Genomic DNA, 25,107 nt, shown 5'->3' with positions numbered 1-25,107 from the left:
AGATGTGGTCACAGGTGAGCCAGCTTGGAGCGGTCCCACTGACACCCGGCTCCATCATTCACGACCGTAGCACACCCACTCACTCCTCCATGGAGCAGCAATGACGACGCCCTCTTACTCAGTTCTGTTCTGTGGAACCGAAAGGCCCCGAATCCAAACAGAATCCCAAGCTGCGGAGAGAACGCAGTCGCTGTCCTCATTGTCTGCAGGCAATCAGTGTACACGTATGTGAACGTCGGTCAAGCGGGCCTGGCCCTGGGCGTCCCCAGAGGCCATGCCTGCTGCACAGGCTCCAGGAACGCTACCTGCTTAGTGGGGAAGGATTAAGGAAGAGGCAGGAGGTTCAGGAATCAATGGACGAGGAAAGGGAACAAGGGACGACTTTAGAAAGCAGTGAAGTGGGGAAGGACTGAGCACAGCCCCCCTGTACGCAGGCAAGAGACGACTCACTACGCCCCAAACCCTGCCAGCCAGCTCCCTGATTGCGTTCATGCCAGGTCGCCGCAGCCTGGGAACATTTCCGAGGTCAGAGACAGAAAATCACTTGCGAGGTCATAGTTTCCGAGGAAAACGCGAGCATGTTCCAAATTGTATTACACCTAGAAATTATTTCTCTTCCTGAAGTCAGGGAAGTCCTGCAGTCACAATGGCCGCCGCGTGGCTGATGTCGAACCTCACACCCGTCTGCTCGCACTAGCCGAGTTGCCCTGCGTGCACCCCACAGACGTCTGTCCTAGCAAAGGACCAGAGAAAGGACTGGAGCGCGGTGCATACAATAGATGACCTCCCGATTGTCCTGGAGTCTGAGCATGGAGCACAAGCTGAAAACCCGCGGCAGTTAGCCCGCCATCTCTACCTACAGGAAATGAACAGCATGGTGTGGATTGGGAAGTGACAGTGGGTGGCTTGGGCTGCGGTCAATGGAAGAGAAAAAATTAGGAAACCCAGAGTCAGTACAAGATGACAGATGGCATAGCTTATTGAGAAGGGGCGTGTGGGTAGTTACCACCAGACTCACACAGTGGCTGTACCTGCAAAATAAGTAATTCACAATAAACTTGTGCATGCACACGCCAACATCAATTTGTTTCCATTTCCCTCAAGAAAATGTTTTCATCCTCCTTGTTATGAAATAGTATTGACTGTTCATTACATGGCAGACACACTTAATGAGCTTTTTTGAGCATCTAGTCTGTGTTAGGTCCTGTGCCACACATGGAGGTAAAAGTTTTTGTCTGCAGGGAGGTGAAAACTTTGTCCCTATCTTCATGGTGTGAGCGCAGATGTGTAACTCATTGGCCACAGCACAATGTGACAGAGCTGGACCCGAGGTGTGCAACTTGGGGAGTCTGAGCTCAGGTAGCCCCTCCAGGCACTGTTAGGGGAAGCCCATGAATAGGCCGCCGACACAGCGGGGCACCCTGGGACATGCTGAAGGTGCGGGTAGGGAGGTGGTCACCATCCTCCTGGGCTTTCTGGGACTGGCCAGGCACACCACACCACCTAGCGAAAGCCCCGAATTGTCCTAGACAGGTCCTTGTCTCTAAAGCTTCCAAGAAGTCAAGCTCTTTGTTAACACAGCAGGTCGGTGCAGCGGGATGCTCCCGTGGAGTGTCCAGTGTGGGCACTCCCCAGTGCGCCACAGCTGCGGGTCCGCGGTGAGCGCTACAGCCTGGACCTAAACTGAGTCTGCGCAAAGGAAAGGCGACGGGGACCCTACAGTGACAATCAAGTAACTTTGCATTTGAAATGACATCAGCTCATAATCATGCATGTTCCTTAGGGACGTATTAGCCAAAATAGGGGCCCAGGGCACTGCAGTTGAAATGAAGATCCAATCAGACTTCAGACGCTGGTGAGCTGTCCCCACCCCGGGTGCTGATTCTCCTGCACCTTCCCTCCCGCCCACATACCTTCATCTTTGCCGAACAACGTGAAGCTGCCAGATGGCACCTCAAGGCTGTCCCATCTGAGGCACTTTCACCCCCTGCCTGGCACATTTTCAAAGTGAGTTTCCTTTGCAAGCTGCCTGAGCGCCTGCTGATGCCCCCCTGGTCTTCGAGCAATCTTTGGGCGTCTCCTAATGGCCTGACCTTAATTGCATTTTCCTGTGTGTGCCTCTGCAGTCGGTATGCAGTGCAATAAAAGATTTTTAAGCTGCTGGGCCCATTCTTCCCTCCCCACCTACGTCTTATGGAGTAGATTTTAAGCCTTATTTTTAAGGTGATTGATTTGGTGTGTTTTCCGCTTTCTTTCCTGCTGTGGAGACGTTTTGCCTCTATGTGTGATAATTTTTTTAAAAAGGAACTTTGATTTTCCTGTCCCCTCGACTTTCCACCCTGCTGTTGCAGAACCAAGCTCTGGGAAGCTTTATTCCTCAAGCAGCTACTCTTCGTCCTCCGGTTCTGTTATTAGTTGTTGGTGCTTTGAATTAACCATGGCCAGGGCTCAGGGCTTGTCATTTAACACTCTAGCAGTGGGGTGTTAAAAGTGGGCACTCGGGCACTGACTTCTGCAGCCACAAATTTCTTTTCCCCTTTGGAAACGGGAGCATAGACTTCTATTTTATTTTAATTTAATCTATTTTGGATGTGATAACAACAAAGAGAATTTATTACAAGTAAAACTATAACATTCGATCATGTAGTAGTGGCCCCTTGAAGATGTGGTCTTAGGTAGGTCTCTACATTTTGCATTTCTTTATAGGAGTCATATGTATGCAAGGACAGAAGATTCTTAGGAAAACAAAACCTTGACAAAACTTTGGTGATGATTTAGTGATTATTTCTCTTTTGTCTCAAAGTTGTCTACCCCCTCTTAATTCTACCTCAATAAGAACAATTATATATATATTTTATTATTATATTTATTATTATTTTTTATTATTATTTTTATTTTTTTATACAGATAGAGTGGGAGGGAGAGAGAGGAAGGGAGAGAGAGAGAGAAACATCGATGTGAAGGGACACATCGAGTGGCTGCCACCCGCACGACCAACCAGGGCCGGGGACAAACTGCAACCGAAGTACGGTGTCCTTAGCGGGAACCGAACCCGGGTCTCTCCGGACCGCAGGCCGACGCTCTAACCGCTGAGCCAAATTGGCCAGGGCTATATTTTATTATTATAATAAAAATTATATAAATTATATATTTATATATATATATATTTTTTTCAGAAGTACTTCTTGGACATGAGAATATAAAAGTATGACAACAGCCCAACCGGAGTGGCTCAGCTGGTTGAGCGCCATCCCATGTACACTGAAAGCTGCCAGTTTGAGTCCTGGTCTGGGCACACACCTAGGTTTCGGGTTTGATCCTCAGTCAGGAGCATGAGGAACGCAACCAATTGATGTTGCTCTCTCACATTGATGTTTCTCTCTCTCTCTCTCTCTATCTATCTATCTTTCTCTCTCTCTCTCCTTCCTCTCTCTAAGCATATCCTCAGGTGAGGATTAAAAAAAAAATTATGACAATATCAAAAATAGTCAGGAAAGGAATATTTTAAAATACAAGAAGAATGACATGAAGCTTCATGGGTAGAGGAAATCACATACACACTCATATATATATTCGAAGATGGCACAGTTCTTCCATCCTTGTCCACAAAATCCAATACAGTTTATAGGACACATGGAGCCAGGGGCTGTATTTTTGGTGATGAAACTGTTTGAATGAGTAGGATCCTACTTCTAACTATAGTAGTCCCCCCTTCATCTGCGGTGTTGCTTCCTGAGGTTTCATTTACGCAAGGATGACTGCTGTTTGAAAATATTAGACAGAAAATTTCTGAATTAAACAGTTCGTAACTTCTAAACTGTACACTGTTCCAAGTAGCATGATGATATCGCATGCTGCCCCCCTCTGTCCCACCCAGGACATAAGAAGCCCCTTCGCCTGGCGTATCCAGGCTGCAGCTGCTCCCGTGTGCCTGTCACTTAGGAGCCGTCCTGGTTATCAGATCTGGGCCACGTGTCTCAGTGCCTTCGCTCCAGTCAGCCTCAGTTACCCGGTAACGGCCCCAAAGATGCTGTCAATAGACATGCTGAAGAGAAGTCAGGAAGTGCTTTCTTTAAGGGACAAGGTGGATGTAGGTAGGAAAAAGAAAACACAGAGGTTTCGGTACTATCTGTGGTCTCAGCATCCACCAGGGGTTTGAAACCTATCCCTCCCTGCCGAGGGGGGACTCGAGTATCATTGTATATCACCTGTCCTGCCCGCAGGCAACTTCACAGGCATTTTAATAGTATTTTTAAATTGATTTTTAGAGAGAGAGGAAGGAAGAGGGAGAGAGATAGAAACAATGATGTGAGAATGAAACCTCCATCTGCTGCCTCCTGTGCGCCCCCTCCTGGGGATCGAGCTCACAATCCAGGCATGAGCTCTAACCAAGAATGAAACAGGGACCTCTCAGTCTGTGGAATGTTGCTCAATCCACTGAGCCACACTGGCTGGGCTAATCATCAGAGAGACGCAAATGAAAACAACTATGACTTATCACCTCACACCTGCCAGAATGTCTGCCATCAACAAATCATCAAACAACAAGTGCTGGTGAGGGTGTGGAGAAAAGGGGACTCTAGTACACTGCTGGTGGGAATGCAGACTGGTGCAGCCTCTATGGAAAACAATATGGTGTTTCCTCAAAATATTAAAAATGGAATTACCATTTGACCCAGTAATTCCACTTCTAGGAATACATGCTAATAAGTCTGAAACACCAATCAGAAAAAAATATATACACCCCTATGTTCATAGCAGCACTATTTACAATAACTAAGATCTGGAAACAGCCCAAGTGCCCATCAGTAGATGAGTGGATAAAAAAGCTGTGGTGCATATGGAATACTCTGCAGCTGTAAGAAAGATCTCTTGTCCTTTGAGATGACATGGAGGGACCTGAAGAGCATTATGCTAAGGGAAACAAGCAGTCAGAGAAAAACAAGTACCACGTAATCTCATTTATTTATGGAACATGATGAACAAAATAAGTTGTTGATCAAAGTTGATCCAGAGACATGGAAGTAGAGAACAGACTGACAAACTTCAGACGGAAGGGGGATGGGGTGGTTGGAGAGATAAACCGAAGGACTTATATGCATGTATGTACAACCAGTGGACACAGACAGTAGTTTGGGGAAAGCAGGAGGGGGGTGGGAGCAGGGAGGAGGGTGTCAATGGGGGTAAAATGGGGGGACATCTTTAATACTTTCAACAATAAAAAAAAAAAAACCCTCATAGACAGACAATAGCATGGTGCTTAGCAGAGGGAGAGGGGGCGGGGCAGGTAGAAGAGGGTGAAGGGGATAAATGGTGATGGAAGGAGACTTGACTTGGGGTAGTGAACACACAATACCATATATAGATGATGTATTATAGAATTGTACACCTGAAACCTATATAATTTTATTAACTAACGTCACCCCGAAAAATTCAATAAAAAGAAAAAAAAACGTCAACTGTTAAAAAATAATAAAATAAAATAAAATCCTCTTTTATAGGACCTATAAAGTACAGAGTGCCGTCCACGTAATGCGCAGAGACCGTAAGGGAGAAGCAGGCTTCAGTGCCCACGATTTATAGATGAAGCGCCGAACCTTATCGGGGAGAAGGAACCCGCGGAAGGTCACAGAGAAAGCAGCCAAGCAGGGGTCACACCTCGCAGGCTCCTTACCTAGAAGCAGCTCGGTGAGTGGTTTCCTTTCTGTGTATGTTGGTCATTACTGCTGCCTTTGCCCTTGGCTTGGCCTTGATGTTACAGCACGTGGAAAACATAAGCTCAACCATCGGCTGCCAGAGACTGAGCCATTGCCATTGCTGGTGCGGGGAGAGCGTGGAGATGTGAGAGAGGGACCCAGGGCTTCGCCCGGCCTCCTGTCCTGCAGGAATGATGGCGTCACACACCTTCCTGCCTCTCGCAGAGGACACGCTGAGTGAGCTTAGCCAAGGAGAGGAGAGCAGGGTAGAGTGCGGAGGACCGCGGGGTCCTGGGCACCAGGGTGCACTGTGGGGGCAGGGGCAGCCCACGGGGAGTCTCAGGAGCCAAGGGCCTCCGAACTCAGCCCCGGTTCCCCGTGTCCACTAGGGGGCACCTCAGCCCACTGAGCCCTGGCTGGGCTCCTCCTGTCTCCTGTCTCTTAACACTTGATCAGTCTCCACCTTTCTTTGCTCCCTTTGTTTTCATTCTCATTCTCCATTTCTCCCTCGGTGGCCCTCAGTGGGCATCTTTATGCTCTTTTATCTTTTTCCCTTACCACTTTTTTCCTAAGGCATCCTGGCCCCAGCACACCCAGTCCCCTGCCTGCACCTACCTGGGCCACTTAAACGCCTACAGAGAAAAACCACCCGTGTGACAGGGCCAACTCCTCCCTTCCCAAAACCTCAGCTTGACCAGCTCTGAAGGGTTTGCAAGGAGAGAAGTTATGTAAGTGTTGTTCATGTAAATTAAGTATAAAATCTATATCCTGAAACAGAAATGGACTGTGAACTCTGTGTTTGAGGGAAACCAAATGTCTTGTCTTGGAGCAACTTGTGCCTTGGAAATGCAAACATGCGGGCTGCCGTTAGACTCGGGTCACTGCAGGGTTGTGACACACTCTTCATTCCATTCAGATCTCATCTGCATTCCTGGGGCAGAGGATCTCTCCTGCCGACCTGCAAATTCACGTAAAATCTGTGCTTTTCCCCTAAAAAACGCAAATGACTGGAAGAACCAGTAACAACACCATCATCAATGAGTGTATCTATTCTGAAAACGAACGCACCCCTTCTCAAGACTGACCTCAGGTAAGGTGACACGCTCAGTGCAGTGTTTCTCTGCTAATGCTCACACCAGGCAAACAGAACACACCTCTGTTTTCCACGAACAGTAATCCAATCATAAAATGCTACCTCCCAGCGGACGCACGGCTCACTCGCTCGGGGATTTCAGATTGTCCAGGTAGCTGTTACGTTGATTTTGATGGAGGGGAGAATCTATTCGAACCGAAATTAAGAAGGAATTAAGAAGAGAAAAAGAAGTGTGAAGAAAGAGGAAGAATTTAAAGAGAGGGTGAAATCCCCATTCCAACAACGTCTTCTAAAGCTGTTTATGAACAAAAGAGGATTAGGCTGCTCGTATCCCAGCTATATTAAATTAAATCCGGGTCCCTTTCCTAGACACATGCAGGCCTGGGGACATCAGTTCTGTCATACAGAATAGCCCTCGGGAAAAGGGAGCCTGCTGGCACCGAGCCACGCGCCTCTTATAAACTGTTAACTGTGGTAATGAACCAATCCGAGAGACATATTAATAATGACATGAAGAGACACATTTATTGTTGATTGTTGAGATGGTGGCAGATTTATCACCAGCTTGCCAGGAGGGAGGGCTTGGCCCAGAAATGGCGCAATTAAAAACAAATTGAATACAGGGACAAAGAATCAATAATCTAACAGGGCAACTTTTAGTTTGTAAAATACAAATATAAATTAATTGACCTGAACACAGCTGCTAACTGGCCATTAGAGTCTTCTTGCTGGCCAATCAGAACACATCGTCTCTCCCTTGATGCTGCTGCCGCAGGCGGGTGGGACACTTCCAACTCTGTCTGCCACGGCTGCCCTCTGCGACGTCTTAGGGGCTGACGCCCGACACCGCTACAGGAACGTAGCGCATTTTTCCCTAGAAGCTCTAAGTTATGGGAAAAATGTAAGGTTTTCTAAGAACTTTCTTATCCAATAAAAATGTTTTCGGTGCGTATGGCCATCCATCCTAAACATGCAGTGATGTCATGAATACAAGGTGGATGCTGCCTTTGGGGCGTGGTCTCCAATAACAGCCAATTGAGGACATGTTGCTATTGTGTTTATGGATTTGCAACATTTAATATAAATTTGTTAAAGAGCTACCTCTATGGTCATGCTAATCCAGACTGCAATCCCTAAACTGTGCTTGTGTTAAAAATTATGAAGCCACCTCTGGCTCTGGCCTTCAAGGAAGTATAGCCTAGGGCAGAACCAGAGTTAGATCCATCCGTCGCTGACTATGAAATAAAAAGTCACCGTGTCACATGGAAGTGCAGGTAAGGTGATATTCAGCAACTCTTTGACGGGGCTGTCCAGTGTGATAGCCACTAGCAGGTGTGGCTATTTTTAATTAAATTAATTACAATTCAGTAGTACTAAAGTCCAGTTCTTCAGTCAGATGAGACATATTTCAAGTTCTCAGTCGCCACAGTGGCGACTGGACACCAGGTTGGATGGTCCGGATGCAGAGCACCCCGTGATCACGGAAAGGTGGACTGGAGAGAGCTGCAGGGACAGCGTGGCTCTAACGCGTCCGTAGAACTGAATGTCCCAGGAAAAGACGTTCCCGACAGATGGGTTGTGTGAGAAATGGAAAAGGATGCCGGACACCAGGGATGTGGTTTTTACAAGGATACGTTTGGCTCAATTGTGTGTAGGATATCAAAATGGAATAATAGAAAGTTAGAGTGGAAGAGTAGGTTTGATTCTGACTTGCTCAGTGCTTGGAAAAGTGATCCAAGGTGTTCTGCCTATTTTATTATCAACAGGGAGTCATTCCAATTACGACTAGGGGAAGTGACATGATCAGATATGTGCCTCAGGGATATTTAGACAACGGTGTTAAAAAGAGTCACAAGGAGGCAGAGACTGCAGAGTGGGTGGCAGTTAGACTGGACTCTGGAGAGTCACTTTTTTGGGGGGGATTAAGATTCTACTCTCTGTTGGCAGTGGTTGTGGGAAGGAAAAGGAAGAGAATGAACTTATTGGACCTGGTTATCTGCTTTGACAGAAAACAAGAGTCAGAGCTTAAGCCGGGGTGGGATGTCCATACATAGAAAGGCGAATTAAAAGAGGAAGAACGGGTTTTGGAGTGAAGAAGATGTCAGGAAAAGAACATAAATAAAAGCCTGGAATCAGGGAAGAAATTAAAGACTGGAAATATAGATGTAGGAATCAATGATACATACCTGATATTAACTCTAAGAAGGAAGTTATAATTACTGAAATAAATAAACCAGAAGAAGAAAAAACGGTTTAAAGGAAGACAGATTCTGACTGCAGAGGTATTAGAAGAAATCATGTCCACACTGATAACCAGGCCAGGAACGTGCATGTATTTCAATGAACGGGCGAGTCAGCCCGGGGCTCATTTGGGAGGGATGGGATTGAGAGGCAGTCCCAAGCCGGGGTTAAGTGCAGGCTTTCCTTATAGACCACACAGAGCTCAAATCAAACCGCTCTGCTTATCCGCTGGTGACCTAAGGCAAGTCCTTTAGCCTCTCTGAGCCTCAATTTCCTCACTGAACAATTAGGAAATGCGCCCACCTTCGGGGTTAATTGGAAAATAGAGTTGTATCTATAAAGTGACGGCCACAGTAAGTGCTCAGTGCAGATCGCCATGGTGTGTGACCATTAAAACACATGTCCTGGACTGGTTTTCCTGTGGCGATTTCACTTCATCTGTGTTGCTCTTCAGGGTCTCTGCACCCAGAGGAGGCTCGTCAGTGGGAGAGGAGTCCCAGGCTCTTCCGCACCTTCACGAGAAGCCAACACAGGAGTAAGTGCAAAGCGTGGTTATCGTTGCCAAGACGCTGTGTTGGCAAAGGTAAAACTTGTTAGCTAGGGACTCAACATCAGATTTCAGAAAGCAAGTCAGACTCTCCGAATATGTGTACACGTGCTGCATACAGGAAAACATCACTACCTTAAATTCACAGGTCGCTCTGATGCTCTGCTATGACAACGAAGCTTGTGGGTGGTAAAGTCTGAAATCCCGTGTGGGATCCTGGCTACGTGAGAATGGCGATGAACTTCCATCTATTAGGAGGATTTGCTAATTTACCCTTCCACTAAAGATTGCTTCCCCGCCTCACAACAACGGAAAGATCTCTTTGATTTATTTGAGTTACTGACAGACGAGACTCATAGGAAATGAGCTGAGATCACCATACAAATTGAGTAGGACATTATAGGCATTTCATTTTCTCCTCCATCTCCACATCAGTGATGATGTTGAGAACAGACTTTATGACTGTTCCCTTTATTTGATTCTGTTGCAAATCAGGCAGATGACAGCTCCAGGCCTTGCCACATTTGTCTGGCCTCTGCGTATCGCCACACCAGGTGCCACATCTTGGATCATGTGGAAGACCGTCTCTACCTCTGCTTCCAAACAGCCTACTCACTTTCAAAGCCAGGACCCTCAAATTGAATCACAGACGGGGTTAACACAGCTTTAGCCCTGACAATGTGTTCATTTAATGTCAAATTTGAATTTGTTCTCATTCACCTTGGTAAATTTCAACTCTTCCTATTCCTACAATGAAAAGATTACAAGTGTTACAGGAGGAATTAAGCATATGCCCGTTTCTTCCATGGGGAGACTGAACTTACATAGTAGGTAGAGGGGGGATGGAATTCCAGAGACCGCAAAAGAAATAGCCATGAAACCTGTGAAAACTGTATGTGCGTGTATGTGTGACTGTGTGGGAATGTATGTGTTTGTATGTGCATGCATGGCTGACTGCGTGTGAGTATATGTTTGTGTGTGCGTGCATGTGTGACTGCACGCGTGCATGTGTTTGTGTGTGCGTGCATGTGACTGTGTGTGAATGTGTGTGTGTGAGTGTGTTTGTGTTACCATCTTAGCATCTAAGCAGTGCAAGACAAAGCTCCCTATTTCTCCTCACAACCATGGGAATGAATTCTTGATGAAAAGCAAACTATTAGGTATTTTTTTTTTTTTTTTACCAAATGTGTTTGGAACTGTGTTTACACCAATTGCACGTGACATAATGAAAGGTGTGGCAGCCTGGAGACCGGTGGAGGTGAGTGTCAGTTCCATAGGGCTATCTGACGTGTCAAATGCAGGTAATAGCTGGGTGACAGTCTGAGGGTGGGATGGGACCGCCGTGCGGGGAGTTCCCATCCCGGAGAACCTGGTCGGCATGGGGGAGCCGCGTGGGGACGCCCCCTTCTGAAGAACGACCTGGGCCCCCGGCACTGGCTGCAGCGCAGCCTGAGGGCAGTGCCCTCACTCCTGACTCCTCCTTGTGTGCAGTTGCCTTGGTTGTGGGCTGTGGAGGGTGCACGTGTAGGGCGGGACAGGGCGCCAGTGAGTGTCTTCTCTTCCCACTCCCTCCAGCCGGCAGGAGGGCGCAGCGTGGCTGAGCAGCACTGTCACGCTAACGGGAGCGAACAGGAAGCGCAGATCCTAAGGCTCCGAAGACACATGAGTAAGGAGGAGAACAAGGGCGAACTTCCCAGCGACCCTTATGGGTGCAGTCGGGAGACTCGGAGTACCGAGATGCCTGGCTGTGCAGATTCCCCCATGAAATTACACCAACAAATCACGAAATGCAATAACTGGAAAGGACTTCCTTACCATCAGCTCAACCCGTCATGTCAAAACCAAGAAATGATGCCCGAGACGTCCGTGTACTTACTTTGTAGCGTGGGCCCTTTGGCCCATGTGATTTCTGTACACGCGTGCACAGCACGGGCAGCTTACAGACCCCTCTTCAGAACCTCGTTTTCAGTTGCAAAACAATTAACAATAATAATAAACAGGATTAAAGTGTGCATGTGTGTACCCAAAGGAAATCAGTCACATTGCATTGCACCCTCACCCTGCAGTAAGAAGCTAGGAGGTGACAGCCCAAGGACACAGGCCTGGCCGTCAGGCGCAGAGCTCAGGCTGGGGGAGGAGTGGTTCGAGGCCCAGTCTTGCTCATGTCCACGTTTCCGCCCTGCCTCTGTGAAGAGCAAGTATGATTATAATTTAAAATAGAGGTCCTATAAATTAAATTTATTTCAGGTTGACTGCCTGCGTTTCTTTAGGCTCATGATTATACATGTTAATTTAAATGACTAATATTTGGGAGAGGAGGGGAAATATAGCAGACACAAGAGATCAGTGACAGAGGAAGAGCAGGAAGCAGGCAGGTGCTCGGCAGAGCTGTGACCTGGGGACTGGTCTGTGACACCCCCCCCCCCCCCCCCCGCTGGAAGCTTGCAGCTGGAGCCCCGCTCACGGCCGCCCTGCCCTGGCGTCCGCCGGGCCCACCCCCAGCCACCGTCGGCTCCGTGCTCGCCCTTCCCAGTGGTACCCCAGAACTCTATAGTTTCCTCGCAAATGGTACCCCATTCACCTGTCTTTTTACTTAGCTACGAGTTAGTGATCTGGTCTGTGAACAAAACACCGGGTCTAGAACATGAACACCTGGCGCCTTGCCACCTCCTGGCTGCCGTAACTTGGACCGATTTCTTCAACTCTCTAAATCTCAATTTCTTTTCTTGGAATCTGGCAAATTTCTGTTCTGTTTCCCAGGGCTTTTGTGAAGAAAAATCTAAAGAGATAATGCATGGGAAGTGCTCTAACTTTTCATTTGGATGCGTTTTTTCCTAGAGACAAGTCTGGTGGAGAGAATTGAAAGCATTTGGTAGCTCCATCATTGGGCAGGTGTTTCATCTTTCTGAGCCTCAGTTTTCTTACTGTGAAATGTTAACTGTGAGGCAGGATTGGCAGGGTTGGCATGAGAACCAACCAAAATTAGGTGCATACTCCACGTGCCCAAGGCAGGAGCTGGCCGGTGCTCAGCAAAGGCGAGGACTGGTCTGGTGGCCAACCTGACTTCTCTACCTGCTGAACAGAATGTGGGGTCCCAACCAGTCTCACCTGAACCGACTCCAGGCTCACAGACCCGAAGTCTTGCTGACACAGAAATTACATACGCTTGCTCCGGCGTCTCAGATGTGAGAAATTAACGTAATTCATCATTTCTAGCCCTTTACATAAAATTGGGTTTAGCCAGAGGAGTTCATTCCATGAAAGAAAACATCGAGGAGTAAACAGATTTCTGAACTAAGCCAAGAGAGTGTCAGTATCCAAGGAGCAAAGACCCACCGGCTCTCCCTGCCCACTGACAGCGACGGGCAGCCCAAGGGGTGTCCCGACGTGTCAGAATGCCAAAGCAGCCCTGCCCACTCGAGTTGCAGTGAGGCACTGCGTTTTCACAGGGCTCATGTTCTCAGTACTTACACAGGCTAAAAGGCAACTTAAAAAACGTGCGTCGCTGAATGGATGAGCTACACCCACTTTAATTCTCTTCTGTGCTACTCCCTCTCTCTCCGACGCTCTACACTCTTCACGCATCTTGACACCCCACCCCCACTGCTCATTTTCCACCGTGAGCTCTGTCCTCAGCTTCTTCTGATACAGTGCATCTCAGTTCAGAAGAAAGGAAGACAAAAGAAAGGCTAACTGGAAAACCCCCACCAATCCAGGTTAGAGGATAACTTCAGACACGCTTGGCAGGAGGTGGCGGAGTGAGCTAGAGGAACCCCGACCATGGAGGCACATGGCCCGGGTTCAAGACCCAGTCTGCTGCTTGCTCCCAGGAGGCCCTGACTGGTCGCTTAATCTCCGTGATCTGCAGTCAAGTAATTTGCAAAGTGGAGATAATAGGCATTGCCCTGTAGCCTCCCAGGGCTTGTTGTGAGGGTCAAATGAGACAATATTGTGGCCAGTGCTGGGAAGGACTAAATGAAAGCATGGGATCCGTGTTATCCTGTAATCACGCATCTCTTAGCTGGTCACACTGAAGACCCTCGGCCCTCCAGGGAGCTCTTCCCCGTCACTGTCCACTCCCAGTCATCTGGACAGTGTCTGACCCAGTCCTCACCCCTCTGCCTGAAGGGGCGGTCTGATCACCGCCTTCATATCTCATTTCATTTGCTCTATTAATCTGTTCTTTTCATTTTATGAACATTTTCTGAATGCGAGCAAGCCTCTGACAGCGTGCTGTGTTCTGGGGAGAGATGTAAATGTGAGGTTCCTGCTGTTCTCTAGGAGTAGTTACTCTCAGAAAACTCACGCTCATGCTCGTGAATCCATGATGGGTCTCAAACAGGCCCCTTCCGCTCTTGAGTCATACCTGGTCCTTGTTTCTGCAACACCTGCACGATGTTTGTGTTTTCTTTACCCCTAACGTGGCCAGCCTGCCGCGCTCCTTCCCTGGTGTTACAAGAGGCCAGCTCGGCAGCTGGGAGGGAGGCCTGCTCCCCCCAGAGAGGCAGTGATCACCTCTGAACTTCTCCTCTTTCAAGGAATTAACATTCCTTCTCTGTTTTTCTTGGACCATATCTCTTGGAGGAAACATCTTTGTTTCTAGAGGCACCCACAGCCCACTCCTGGCGCACCTTTGGGAGATGGGGGTAACTTATTGCCTGTTCGTGTGCCTCCAGCTTCCTTCCCCCCACCCCCACCCCGCACAGGCTTCCAGACGGATGCTCCCACCCTGCTCATCTGACCCTGCAGCAATGCTGTCCCCTTTGCTCAGGATTTCCGTGACACGGAGCTGTGCCGTCCCACTCCCATCGGCACACAAACGCGCACGGTGCCTTGACATGGTCCCTCAGTGGCCAGCGTGTACCTTGGGTATCAGTGACAGGATTTGAACGAATGCAGCTTCTCTCAGAGGGAGATACTTGGGAACTAATTTCATCAGATATGCGGCAAAGGTCACCTTATTAAACAGTGAGGACAGGCTCCGAGACCAGCGACAGGGAGACGCTCGGCTCCTTACGTTGCAGGCGCAGGATGGAGGAGGCCCCAGGGTGCCCCCTGCTCTAACGGCACCTGGTGGGCAGAGATGTTGCGAGTCTAACATTTGCTAATGGACAGATGATAAATAAACACCTTTTTTTTTTTTTTTCCCCTAAACAGACAAGTTGCAGCTCGGAAATTTTTCAGTTTTTCTCATTGCAAAATCAATACCCATCAGCAGTTTGAAATTAAAGGCAAGATTAGACTCAGTTTTATACATGCCTTATTGTATTCCAAAAGCTTTCTACTCGGTCGGATAAATCCTCTTTAAGAGGATTAGGAAACTTTCATTATCTTTATCTAACCTGAACTAACACTAAGTCTGAGAAATTAATCTATAGGCTGGACAAGAGCCGGCAGCTGCTGGAGAGAAGGGGGACCCTGGACGTCTTTCTCCTGGAGTGCTGGGGTCACCGCTTCCGTCCCTGGAAGTGCGACTGGTGTCCGAGGAAGGAACAAGCCGCCCACTGCTGACGGCGACAGACCGCAGCCCCCCGGGCTCCTCCTTCAACCTCTCAGAAAGGTAAAGCTGCCTGCTGAGTTCCCAGAAAGTTCCTCCCGCCACTCCGCCCTCCCGAGCTGTGAACCGAGTCTCACAGGCCACTTCCGACGGCCAGAGCTGTGAGAGGCGCCTGGACGTGGGGACAGTGAGGAGCTGAGCCCTGGACACGGAGACTCGGCTGCTCACCTCTCGCCTGTTCGCAGACCCTTCCTGACCCAACGTGAGGGGCCCGGGGGAGCCACTGGCTTCCCTGTGCAGCCCAGGGCATGGCTCCAGGTGCCCCGGGAGGAACACGACCCCAGCTCCTGCAGGCCCCCCTGGCATGGCCGCGCGTACCCCATCTGCCCTCGTCCTGAAGAGCGGCAGCCTTGTTCCGGGGGCGCCTGCTCTGTCCTCTGCCTGACGGTTCTTTTTTTGTTTTTATTTCAGTGCCACGTTTTCTTAAACTTGAAGATAACTTTGCTGTGCAGGCCACCAGCGCGCCCGGAGGCATCGGCTTCCAACGCCGAGAACGTCAGCTCTTCCGGAACCAGAGCCAGAAGCCAGGCGGGGAGGGAGAGCTCAGTCTCCACGCTCTGTCCCCCCCAGAAACGTCCGGCCCGTTCCGGCTCACCCCAGAGGACCGGCCGCACCCAGCGCCTCGCCGCCCTTAGAGGGGAAGCCTGAGAGTGACCGTTGTCTTCATCTCCAGACGGCAGCCACCTTGCAGCTCCAAAGCAGTGACCATCCCCAGCCCCGCCTGGGTGGGACGTGCGGAGAAGGCGGGGCAGAGGGCAGACATCTGTCGGATGGCCGGCTGATGTGGGCGTCGGGGAGCACGTGGGGCGAGAGAAGGCCGCGGAGGTGAACTGAGGCAAGGGTTCAAGCAGTATGACAGCGCAGGGCCTGCTGGGGGCAGACACGGCAGGGGCACCCCTGGCCCGGCCTCTGCCATTAGAAATGGCTCACTGAGTCACAGACTCGGAGGCTGTGCTGGCCAAGAGCCCCTCTGGCAAAAGAATGGCCAGAAGCAGGAAGAGCACTAACCCCCCTCAAATGCTCCATGAAACCAAATGAAATGAGCAAAACGATATTTTTCAGAAAGGCAGGGGCACGAGACTCCATGCCAGCTAAGCAAGGGTGCCACACACATTTCCTAAGCGACCCACCCTTCGAGACGCTGAAGATGGGATGTGGGAAGAGGCAGTCACTGAAGACTGAATCACACACGGGGCCCCTCCTGAGAGCCCAGGCCGTGGCCGCCGACACGGGTATAGGACACTCGGGACGTCCACCCCATCTCTCCTTGGGTGGGATTTGGGGGAGGAAGGATGTGTCAGTGGAGGATGGGAGCGGGCTTAGTACTTCCTGGTCACCCTGGTTCCCTAGCTCACAGGAACTGCTTTACATAGTGGGGGCAGTCAGTGGGGAGCAGTTCAACATAAGCTCGTGGGTGCTGCTGTCTTGTCTCACAATGGCTCTCAAACCCCCCTAACTGCTATCTGAATGTGTTTCTGATTTCTAGAATTTAATCATTGATAGCTGAGATTCTGACATCTCTTCAGCCCCACTTTTCCCCCTACAAAGTGAAATTTGAAAAAAAAAAAAAAGTATTAAATAAGATGCCTGGGTTATACTGATACAGGTTTTTTTTAAGGATCACTAGGAGAGACTGTTAGGGATTGAATGTCCCCCTTTTTAATTATACAGATTTACTTCCCACATAGACCTGGACATATAAATTGGACTAATCTCTCTCCTGGTCTCGGTTCCACCGGGGGGCTACGAGAGAGACGTCGGTGCTGCAGCCAGGCCGACCCTGGCGGAGCCGTGCCCTGAACCCCTTCAGGACCGTGCTCCGCCATCTCCCATGCAGAAGCGGGCGTGGGTCACACAATCTCATGTCAACAGTGTTCGCCTCTTACTACAAAAGAAGCTTATAAAAGATGTTTAAAGACAGACCTCTACACAAACATCATCACCTTTGATCACAGTCATGTTTCTGAGTGCAGAAAGTGGATATCGAATCTGTTTTGAGTAAATCTGGCTCCAACTCCGGAGCACCAAGGAACGTAAGGGAGCCCCACCAGCACACGCCGAACAACGTACTGATGAGAACCGAAGGACCTGATATCAAACCGAGAAACCTGGTGATGATTCTCAGTACTCAGTCAAGAACCCAGCAGGGGGCACGGAACCCCGGATGCACGCTCGACCCCTGGATTCTATAGAGAAAGACGGCTTTTTGTGTCTTCATACATAAGTAGAAGCAAAGACAGATTGTCCTTCCCCTCCATCCTTGACAGTAACCCCAAACTGCAGATCTAGCTGTAACTCACCCTGCACGATGAGGTGCACCCGCGAGGTCTTGGGGTGGTTGTCCGTCTGCACGGAGCAGGTGTACGGGCCCTCGTCGTACACGTCCACGTTCTGGATCATGATGCTGTACTGGGTGGGTGTGTTGACCAGGATGATCACACGAGGATCTATGGACCACTTGTCATTCCCAGCGTAGAGGATGGTGCTGCGGTTTAGCCAGGCCACCCGGGTGACCCGGTCATCGATGGTACACCTGTGGGATGGGGTGGATGTAAGGGGAAGGGAAGAAGAAAGGGGAATATTGAGGAAGGGAGAAAGGAAGAGAGAGGAGGGGAGAATGGGAGGAAGAGAGTGTTGAGAGATTATATTATAAATATAGCGGTTGTACTTCAAGGAATAAATAAAACAACATAACCTAGTGCTAAAAGAAAACAATGAATTATTGATGAAACTTCTTAAATATAGGTTCACAGTGACCTGAATCATCCTGAAGAACCGAAGATGCAAAATCATTTGTATTTGATTTGGGAACATATTCAGTGAAGATCTTTGCTGTGTATTTGCTTTCCACTTTATTTCTCCCCTAGGCTGACATGAAAATTAGTTTAAATTTCTTGAGCACATTGAGCATCTTGTGGGAGACGTGGCCCAGGAGCATAGGGGAGAGAAAGTGGATCAGTATTTCAAATAGGTCACAGGTAACCCACAAAGCAAATACCTAACTGATTGTTGATCAAAAGTTCAGCGTGTTTCCTTCCAGACCCCCCGGTGCGGATAACCCGCTGTAGCCTCAGCTGCCCAGCGCCTGCAGACTACAGTTTATACAACCGGTCGGTGAAATTCACCCAAGAAAGCCAACAATTGTGGAGGAAGCAATGACGCCCTCTTCACCAGAGAGAAAACAGTGTGGCTGGTGTCACCAGGTTACCGCCACCCTCTCACCGACGTGGCCCCACCATCAGAGGCAAATGGAATTTGCTCTGCGGGGTGCGTGACCTGCTGGCTACCAGGCTTAATGGAGAGATACATATGCCTGTTGGCCAGGAAGCAAGTTGTGTGTGCCCCAGGACCTTAGACCCTGTGAAGGAAAGATGCAGAAAAAGAAATCCTTTGTAAGCCTGGGTCTGTGGTGCAGGGTGCGAGTCCAGGGGTGAAGTCATGCACACCTGGTACTCAGCGCCCTCGTCTGCTAGTCAGGACTTCAGCTGGGGTATCTGAGCAAACACAGGTGCGGCTCCAGCCCCTCTCCCCCCAGTGTCCTAGCGGAGGGTAGGAGGTGTGCCTCCTGGGGACAAGGAATGTGAATCCAGTGCCTCCATTCCTTACCCGTCCGACCCCATTTGAGCAACAAGAAAGATCCTTCTGACAGGCTCGGAAGATGGGCAGCACGCCAAAGATGCTGGCCGTGGACGACAGGACACGTTTGGACCTGCTGCTTCCCCTTGGCAAAGGGGCCAGTCTGATGGGTCAGGGGAACAGAACGGGGCAGAGGCACCCAAACGACACTCTCCTAGAAAGGGGACAGCGTCAGGCTAGAGAGGGACTCTCCCTGGCTGGTAGGAGGAATAAAGATAACACGAGCTTCCAATTACTGAGGTCTTTTATGTACAGGTCCACTGATCATCCAGCCGGAGCCGGGGCCATGAGGTAGGGGTGGGGTGATAATTAAGTGCTATCAAATTATAATAGAAGATTCTTCTCTTCTAAATTGTCTTTATTTGCTGTTTTTCTCAAACAACAAAAATAAACATGTTTAAACATGTGAACAAATAGAACACAAAGACAGAGGCCAAGCTATTCGGTACCTTCCTGACAACAACTCCGACGTCGCGCTCCTCACAGACATACGTTCACATGTACACACTTTATGTTGATTTGTTTTTGCCCGAAATAGAACCATACTCTAATTTTCCTGTGAAGCTTTTCTGTTAACTTGACCACACACATCTCTGCACACCAAAAGTTAGAGATCTAATTTTTTCTAGTTAACATAAGTGAGATGAGTTGGGGGGGTCCCTTAAAAATATATATGTTATATTGATTTTTAGAGAGTTAAGGAGAGGGAGTGAGAGAGAGAACCATCCATGAGAGAGAAACATGGATCAGCTGCCTCCTGTACGCCCCCTACTGGGGATCAAGCTCACAACTCGGGCATGTGCCCTGACCAGGACTCCAGCTGGTGACCTCTTGGTGCAAGGGTCCAGGCTCAACCTCTGAGTGTCAGTGATTAGATAATTCAGATATCATTAAATGACTCTTTCTCACCTTAGTAAGTGTGTCATTGGTATGAAGAAAAATTGAAGTCTTGTTTTTCCCTCCATACCCTGGATTGTTAGCTTTACTTTCCACAAAATCATTTCATTCTATGGAAATGTTTACATTTTGCTTATGCAGAAGACCAAAGCCCAAAAGGAATTTCCCTGCTTTGAACTTTCAAAAGCATTTTTTTAGAGAGAGAAAAAAAGATAAACTCATTAATTCACTCTCAGTTGTAAATGATTGATAAGGTAACCCCTATCCTAAGAACGGCTGTATTGAAATACCTCCTAACAGGGAAGTTCCACGTGTGCAGTCCAGGGATTAGCAAGCCTGAAAGTGAATGGTGAGTTGGGACAGAGTGAAGAGAGTTGTCTTCCAGTCCCTGGAACCACACAAAGGCGAGTAATAACATACAAACAAATATTTTTGCTTTTATTTTGGTCAATTATGTAACCACTTACACATTTCTAAGTGGACATGATTTTTTAAATTTAATTTGTAGTTGCAAAGAATGCATTTTTGGTCTGTGGAAAATATTCACATTGTTAAATTAAACAACACAATATTTATATATTTATATATTGTTTAATGGAATTTAAATACTGTAGTAACTTGATACTCCTAATTATCTATTTTCAACATCCACGAACAAGTTCTTCTTTAACAGTCATAAAATGTGCATTGTTCCTTTTTTAAACACAAAGTTGTGTTTCCATTATGTGTCCTCTGAGGATTTTATCCTGATATATTTTATGATTGAAAATCTTTTATTGATCAGCTATCATATTTATATATAATATATTTAAATTACTTTTATGTTCTGTGACCATAAAGCGCTGAGTGATAATATTTTCTTTTAGGATGAGTTATTAACACAAGGATAATATTGATAAAACAGCATAAATATATTGTACATGTTGTTAAGTAATAATTAAAGGTAACGAGTAAGCTTTTACTGGAAATACAGCTCTTAGTAGGCAAGAGGAGGCTTTTTAAACGTGTGTGGTGGAGAAACGCCATCCCTCTGGAGCCAGAGAGCAAGGATCAATGTCATCCCTACTCCTAGTTCTGCTTCAAGCGAGCCTACTTCACAGCAGCAAGGACATGGAAATGAACATCTCGTATAGAAATGTCGCTCAATTCTTTGAACCTTTTCCAAAACACACGCCAAAAAGCACATAGTAATATAGCTTCAAAAATTATTTTAATGATCGCACAGCTGACAATTCAATTAGTTCCTTCTTCAATTTCTTTTAAAGCGATGAATTGGAAAATACCCGACTCGCGAAGGGCTTTGTAATTCAGTATTAAATTCATTCAATTTCTCAATATGTAGACGGTATACTGCTAATATTTTACCAGGCTTTATCAAATGACTATTAAAGTAAGAAAGTAAAGAAAAATTCTCTCCTGAACAATTACTAAAGTGGAAGCAGTCAGAAAGGAGAATTAGAATTACAGTCCAATTTCAGGCACTTTCTCAGGTCGATTTGTGGAAATTTGAGATCTTGAAATATATTACCTTCAACCTACCATGCCGTTTATAACCTACAATTGCCGGTTGGAGTGTATGAAACCAGGTCAGATGACCAGGGGGCACAGTAGGGGCTGATTTTGAAGCAGGTCAGTCCACATCTACCTTTCAGGGCCAGAAGTCATTCTCATGCCTGGCCACATACCCTGTGGAAAGCCTTATGCACCCCTAAGACAGGGCGAGACAAACCCCAGACGGATGGCCAACGCCCATGTACCTACTCTCAAACCTGGGCCTCATTAATGGGGAAGGAGGGCAAACAGAGGAAAATAACTGGATAAAAGCCATCACTCAGTGGGCCAGTCTGTACAGTCCTAGAGTCTGATGAATGCTAACGAAACTTGGCACAATGAGGGTGTTGGTTGAGAACAGTTATTTTCTTCCTAAGGTTTCGGTGCTTTAGAAGAAGTAGTGTCAATGCTCCGTACTCTCTTCCATCATAACAGGGGCCCTTTCCTGTCCTCGATCAGCAGGAAGAGGATGGTAGGGAAGGACCTACAACGTATGTTTAGGCCCTGGCCAGCGTGGCTTAGTTGGTTGGAGTGTCGTCCCATACACCAAAGGGTGGCAGGTTTGATTCCTGGTCAGGGCAATTAAAAAAACATATATATATGGTTTTGTAAATGGGCGATTTATATATATATATACACATACATATATAAAAATAAATGGGCAATGTTCTGCCAACTCTGGCTCCTTCCTGCTGTTTATGGCTATGTCCTACACTGTCATTAACAACAAGCATACGGAGGAGGATTTTTGATGTTAAATAAGAGGATCCAAGAGGAAAATTGAGCAACATTAATGTCAACTTTCATATTTCTTGAAAACTCTTTCAAGCATTTAAAATTTTTATATTCCAAACTAAACCTTCCTACTGGACCTTGATAAGAGAACTCATTATAACTCGATGACAAGAAATGTTTAAAATTATATAGTGCTTATTCTGGGCCTGGCACAGCTTAAAAACTTTCCGCGTATTAAATCACCCCATCTGTCCACATTTTACAGCGGAGGCAACTGAAACGCAGAGAGGTTCGGGACTCCTGGAGCCGCAGCCAGTGCTCTCAGAGCAGGGGGTTCACACTGAGGCAGCCTATACATAGAAATTCAAAAGTGATGTGTTGACCACTGCTGTGTGCGAGGAGGGGAGATGGGAATGAGAACCAACAGCCAGGGAGCCTGAGAAACAGAGCAGGAAACGACCCCACAGGCCAAGTAGCGTTGCCAGCGCCACTGACCATGGAACCTGGGGTTAAACTGCAGGGTCAGTTTGGTTTGCTTCAGGGGAGGAGGTCCAGTTACGGAGAACCACTGCTCTGAAGCAGTGTTGTACCAATTTTAGCATGCATCAGAGTCACCTAGAATGTTCTTACAGTGTAGATCAGTGAGTCTGACTCCCAGGAGCTCCTGGTCCAGTGGGTTGAAGGTGAGCTGAGAGACTGCATTTCTAACAAATTCCCACGTGAAGTCCACGTCGAGACACTAAACTGAAGGAGGACATAGGAGGCTGCTGGCCTGGAGCCTCGCGTTTGAGAACCACTGCCTGAAAGACACTGGACGAGGGGCAGGTTGGAACGTAATCAAAATGATAAAACCTTCCTGAAAATTGGCGCGCTTTCATTTTTTCATTTGTATTTGCTTTTTGTTTTTACTTTTACATTTTGCCTCTGAAAATACAAAATTAAAAAGTGCCATGCTTCACACAGTGTTTCTAATGAGTGTCTAATGTGTACTGGATAACGTCTAGGAGTTGAAGATGCTGGGACAGGGACAAAGCCATGCCCAGTGAAGCCATGTCCTGTGAGGCAACGCAAGTGTATAAATAAATAAACATATTAGTCTCAGAAAATAAGTAGTTAAGGGAAAAAACAGTAAGAAATGACATGGACCATAGGGGCTGGGAGTATATTTGAGGCAGAGTGGTCAGAAAATGCCCCACTGTGGCCAACATGCTGGGTGTTGAAGTTTTACAATCTCAGACCAACTGCAGTAGGGCGTTAATCTGCAAGTCATGTCTAACTCAAAAGTGCAAGCCACCTCTCACATGCACAGAGAGCTGCTAAAACTCTGAGGTAACCTGGGTAGCTGGAGAAAAGTCTGTGAAATCGCACTCCAAATTGCCTCTCTTATAGGAATAACGTTACAGGTGTTAGGGTTCAAAGAATTGACAATTGACATTTTGAGACACTCAAGTTAACTAGGAAATGCCTTTATATTTCTCCTCTTGCTGTTGGGATAATAGCTAAAATATGGTGCGTGCCTGTCTGTCTTAACGAGGACACATTGACAAATAGAGGTTAATCTCTAATACAGACTCATCATTCTAAACTTCTACATCTCTTTGTAATCCGATGTTAATATCAAAGATCCCGAACTTCATAGAATGTACAACACTGGACTTAATTCTTTACATAGTCATTTGTGAGACTACAAATACCACATGGCTAAGAACCTTGTCAGTGGTCTTCGTTTTGTATCACCAGCACCTCTCACAGTCCACCTGACATCTAGTAGGTGAAATATACATATCAGTGATTATTAAAAGATGCAAGACACTGTTCTTCATACTGGCATCAGAAGGACACACTAACTGGCCTTAATTAATTAATTTGTTCTTCTTAATCCCGTCCCCTTTTGCACCAATCCCCCAACCCCCTTGCCATCCGACAACCACCAATTTGTTCTCTGTATTTATGAGTGTGTTTCTGTTTTGTTTTTCATTTATTTTGTGCTTTGGATTCTATATATAAGTGAAACCATATGGTATTTGTCTTCATCTGACATTTCACTTAGCAAAACACCCGTTAGGTGCATCCATTTTACCACAAGTGGCAAAATTTTGCTCTTTTTTCTTGGCTAAATAATAGTCCATTGTATACACAGGGATGGGCAAAAGCAGGCTTGCACTTGTCATACAAATAAGTAATGCAATAATTAATAAATAAGAATATAAGAATACACTGTTTTGTGCACTCTCAAATGTAAACCTACTTCTCCACCACTGTATGCACATATTCTAGATGTGCTGTTACCACAGCTAGATTTAAATGCTCAGAGTTATGTATGTTATTGCAAACAGTACATTTTTCATTGTCTCAACCTAATGAGAAAAATACAGAGGTGGACTGACGGTGTCATCATTGCATTTATGCCAAGGAAAGCTGAGTGGCGCCAGGGTCCCTACGTACTGAAGGCGGAATAAGCCGCGGAAGGAGCATCGGCGGTCCTGTGGCCCGTGAAGTCAGCAGTGAGGCCCCTACAGCAGTCGGTACCGTGTTCACAGCGCAGCCAAGACGTGTTTTAATAAAACACCATCTGTTCCATTAAATTGATTTTGCAGACTTTAACTTTAGTGGTTATATATGTGTTTGATTTATAATTTTGGATTTTAGAGTCTGTAAGGATATGCAGGTAAGGCACTTATACCTAGTTTTATGATTTTATGTATATAAAATTTTAAAAATGATGTCACTGCTGAGAATCCGAAGGGCCTTGCCTCTGCCCACCTCTGGCCTCTGCCTTTAAGGTGACATTCCAGAGAGGCCGCAATTCCAGAAATGCTGATAGAGGTGACAGGGTTAAATGTTAAAACCACAAATGCATTTTTTTCAATTTTCTCTTTAAATCAATCCACAATATTTTTGTTTGTTTGTTTTTGTTTCTCTGTGTGTGTTGCTTTCGCTTTGTCATTTGCCTTTTTTCATAAGTTGAAAGATAATTAAAATTCAGGTAAGAACCCCACATGTATCAAAAATAATGCCAGTTTGAAAAGCGAGAGGAAGATCTTGCTTTTTTTTAGAATTCAAAGACCAATAATAAATGGATTTTTTAAGGGAAAGAAGAGAAGGCAATCAAAAATGAAATATTTTTAGATCAATCCCCAAAGTATTTTCAATT

General features: G+C 47.0%; 1 protein-coding gene across 3 annotated transcripts in view; it reads right to left on the bottom strand.

Annotated features, from left to right (window-relative positions):
- Positions 1 to 25,107, bottom strand: part of OPCML (opioid binding protein/cell adhesion molecule like) — a 518,700-nt gene that overhangs the window by 222,342 nt on the left and 271,251 nt on the right. For all 3 annotated transcript variants that reach the window (XM_036276639.1, XM_036276640.1, XM_036276638.1), the window contains exon 2: positions 17,435 to 17,667. In XM_036276639.1, the coding sequence (XP_036132532.1) occupies positions 17,435 to 17,667 (233 nt within the window). The remainder of the gene's footprint in view (positions 1 to 17,434; positions 17,668 to 25,107) is intronic.

The sequence above is a fragment of the Molossus molossus genome, unplaced genomic scaffold, assembly GCF_014108415.1.
Source record: "Molossus molossus isolate mMolMol1 unplaced genomic scaffold, mMolMol1.p scaffold_m16_p_22, whole genome shotgun sequence".
In the NCBI taxonomy this organism is placed as follows: domain Eukaryota; kingdom Metazoa; phylum Chordata; class Mammalia; order Chiroptera; family Molossidae; genus Molossus; species Molossus molossus.
Note: the sequence above shows the minus strand (reverse complement) of the source record. Positions and strands in the feature narration are given on the sequence as shown.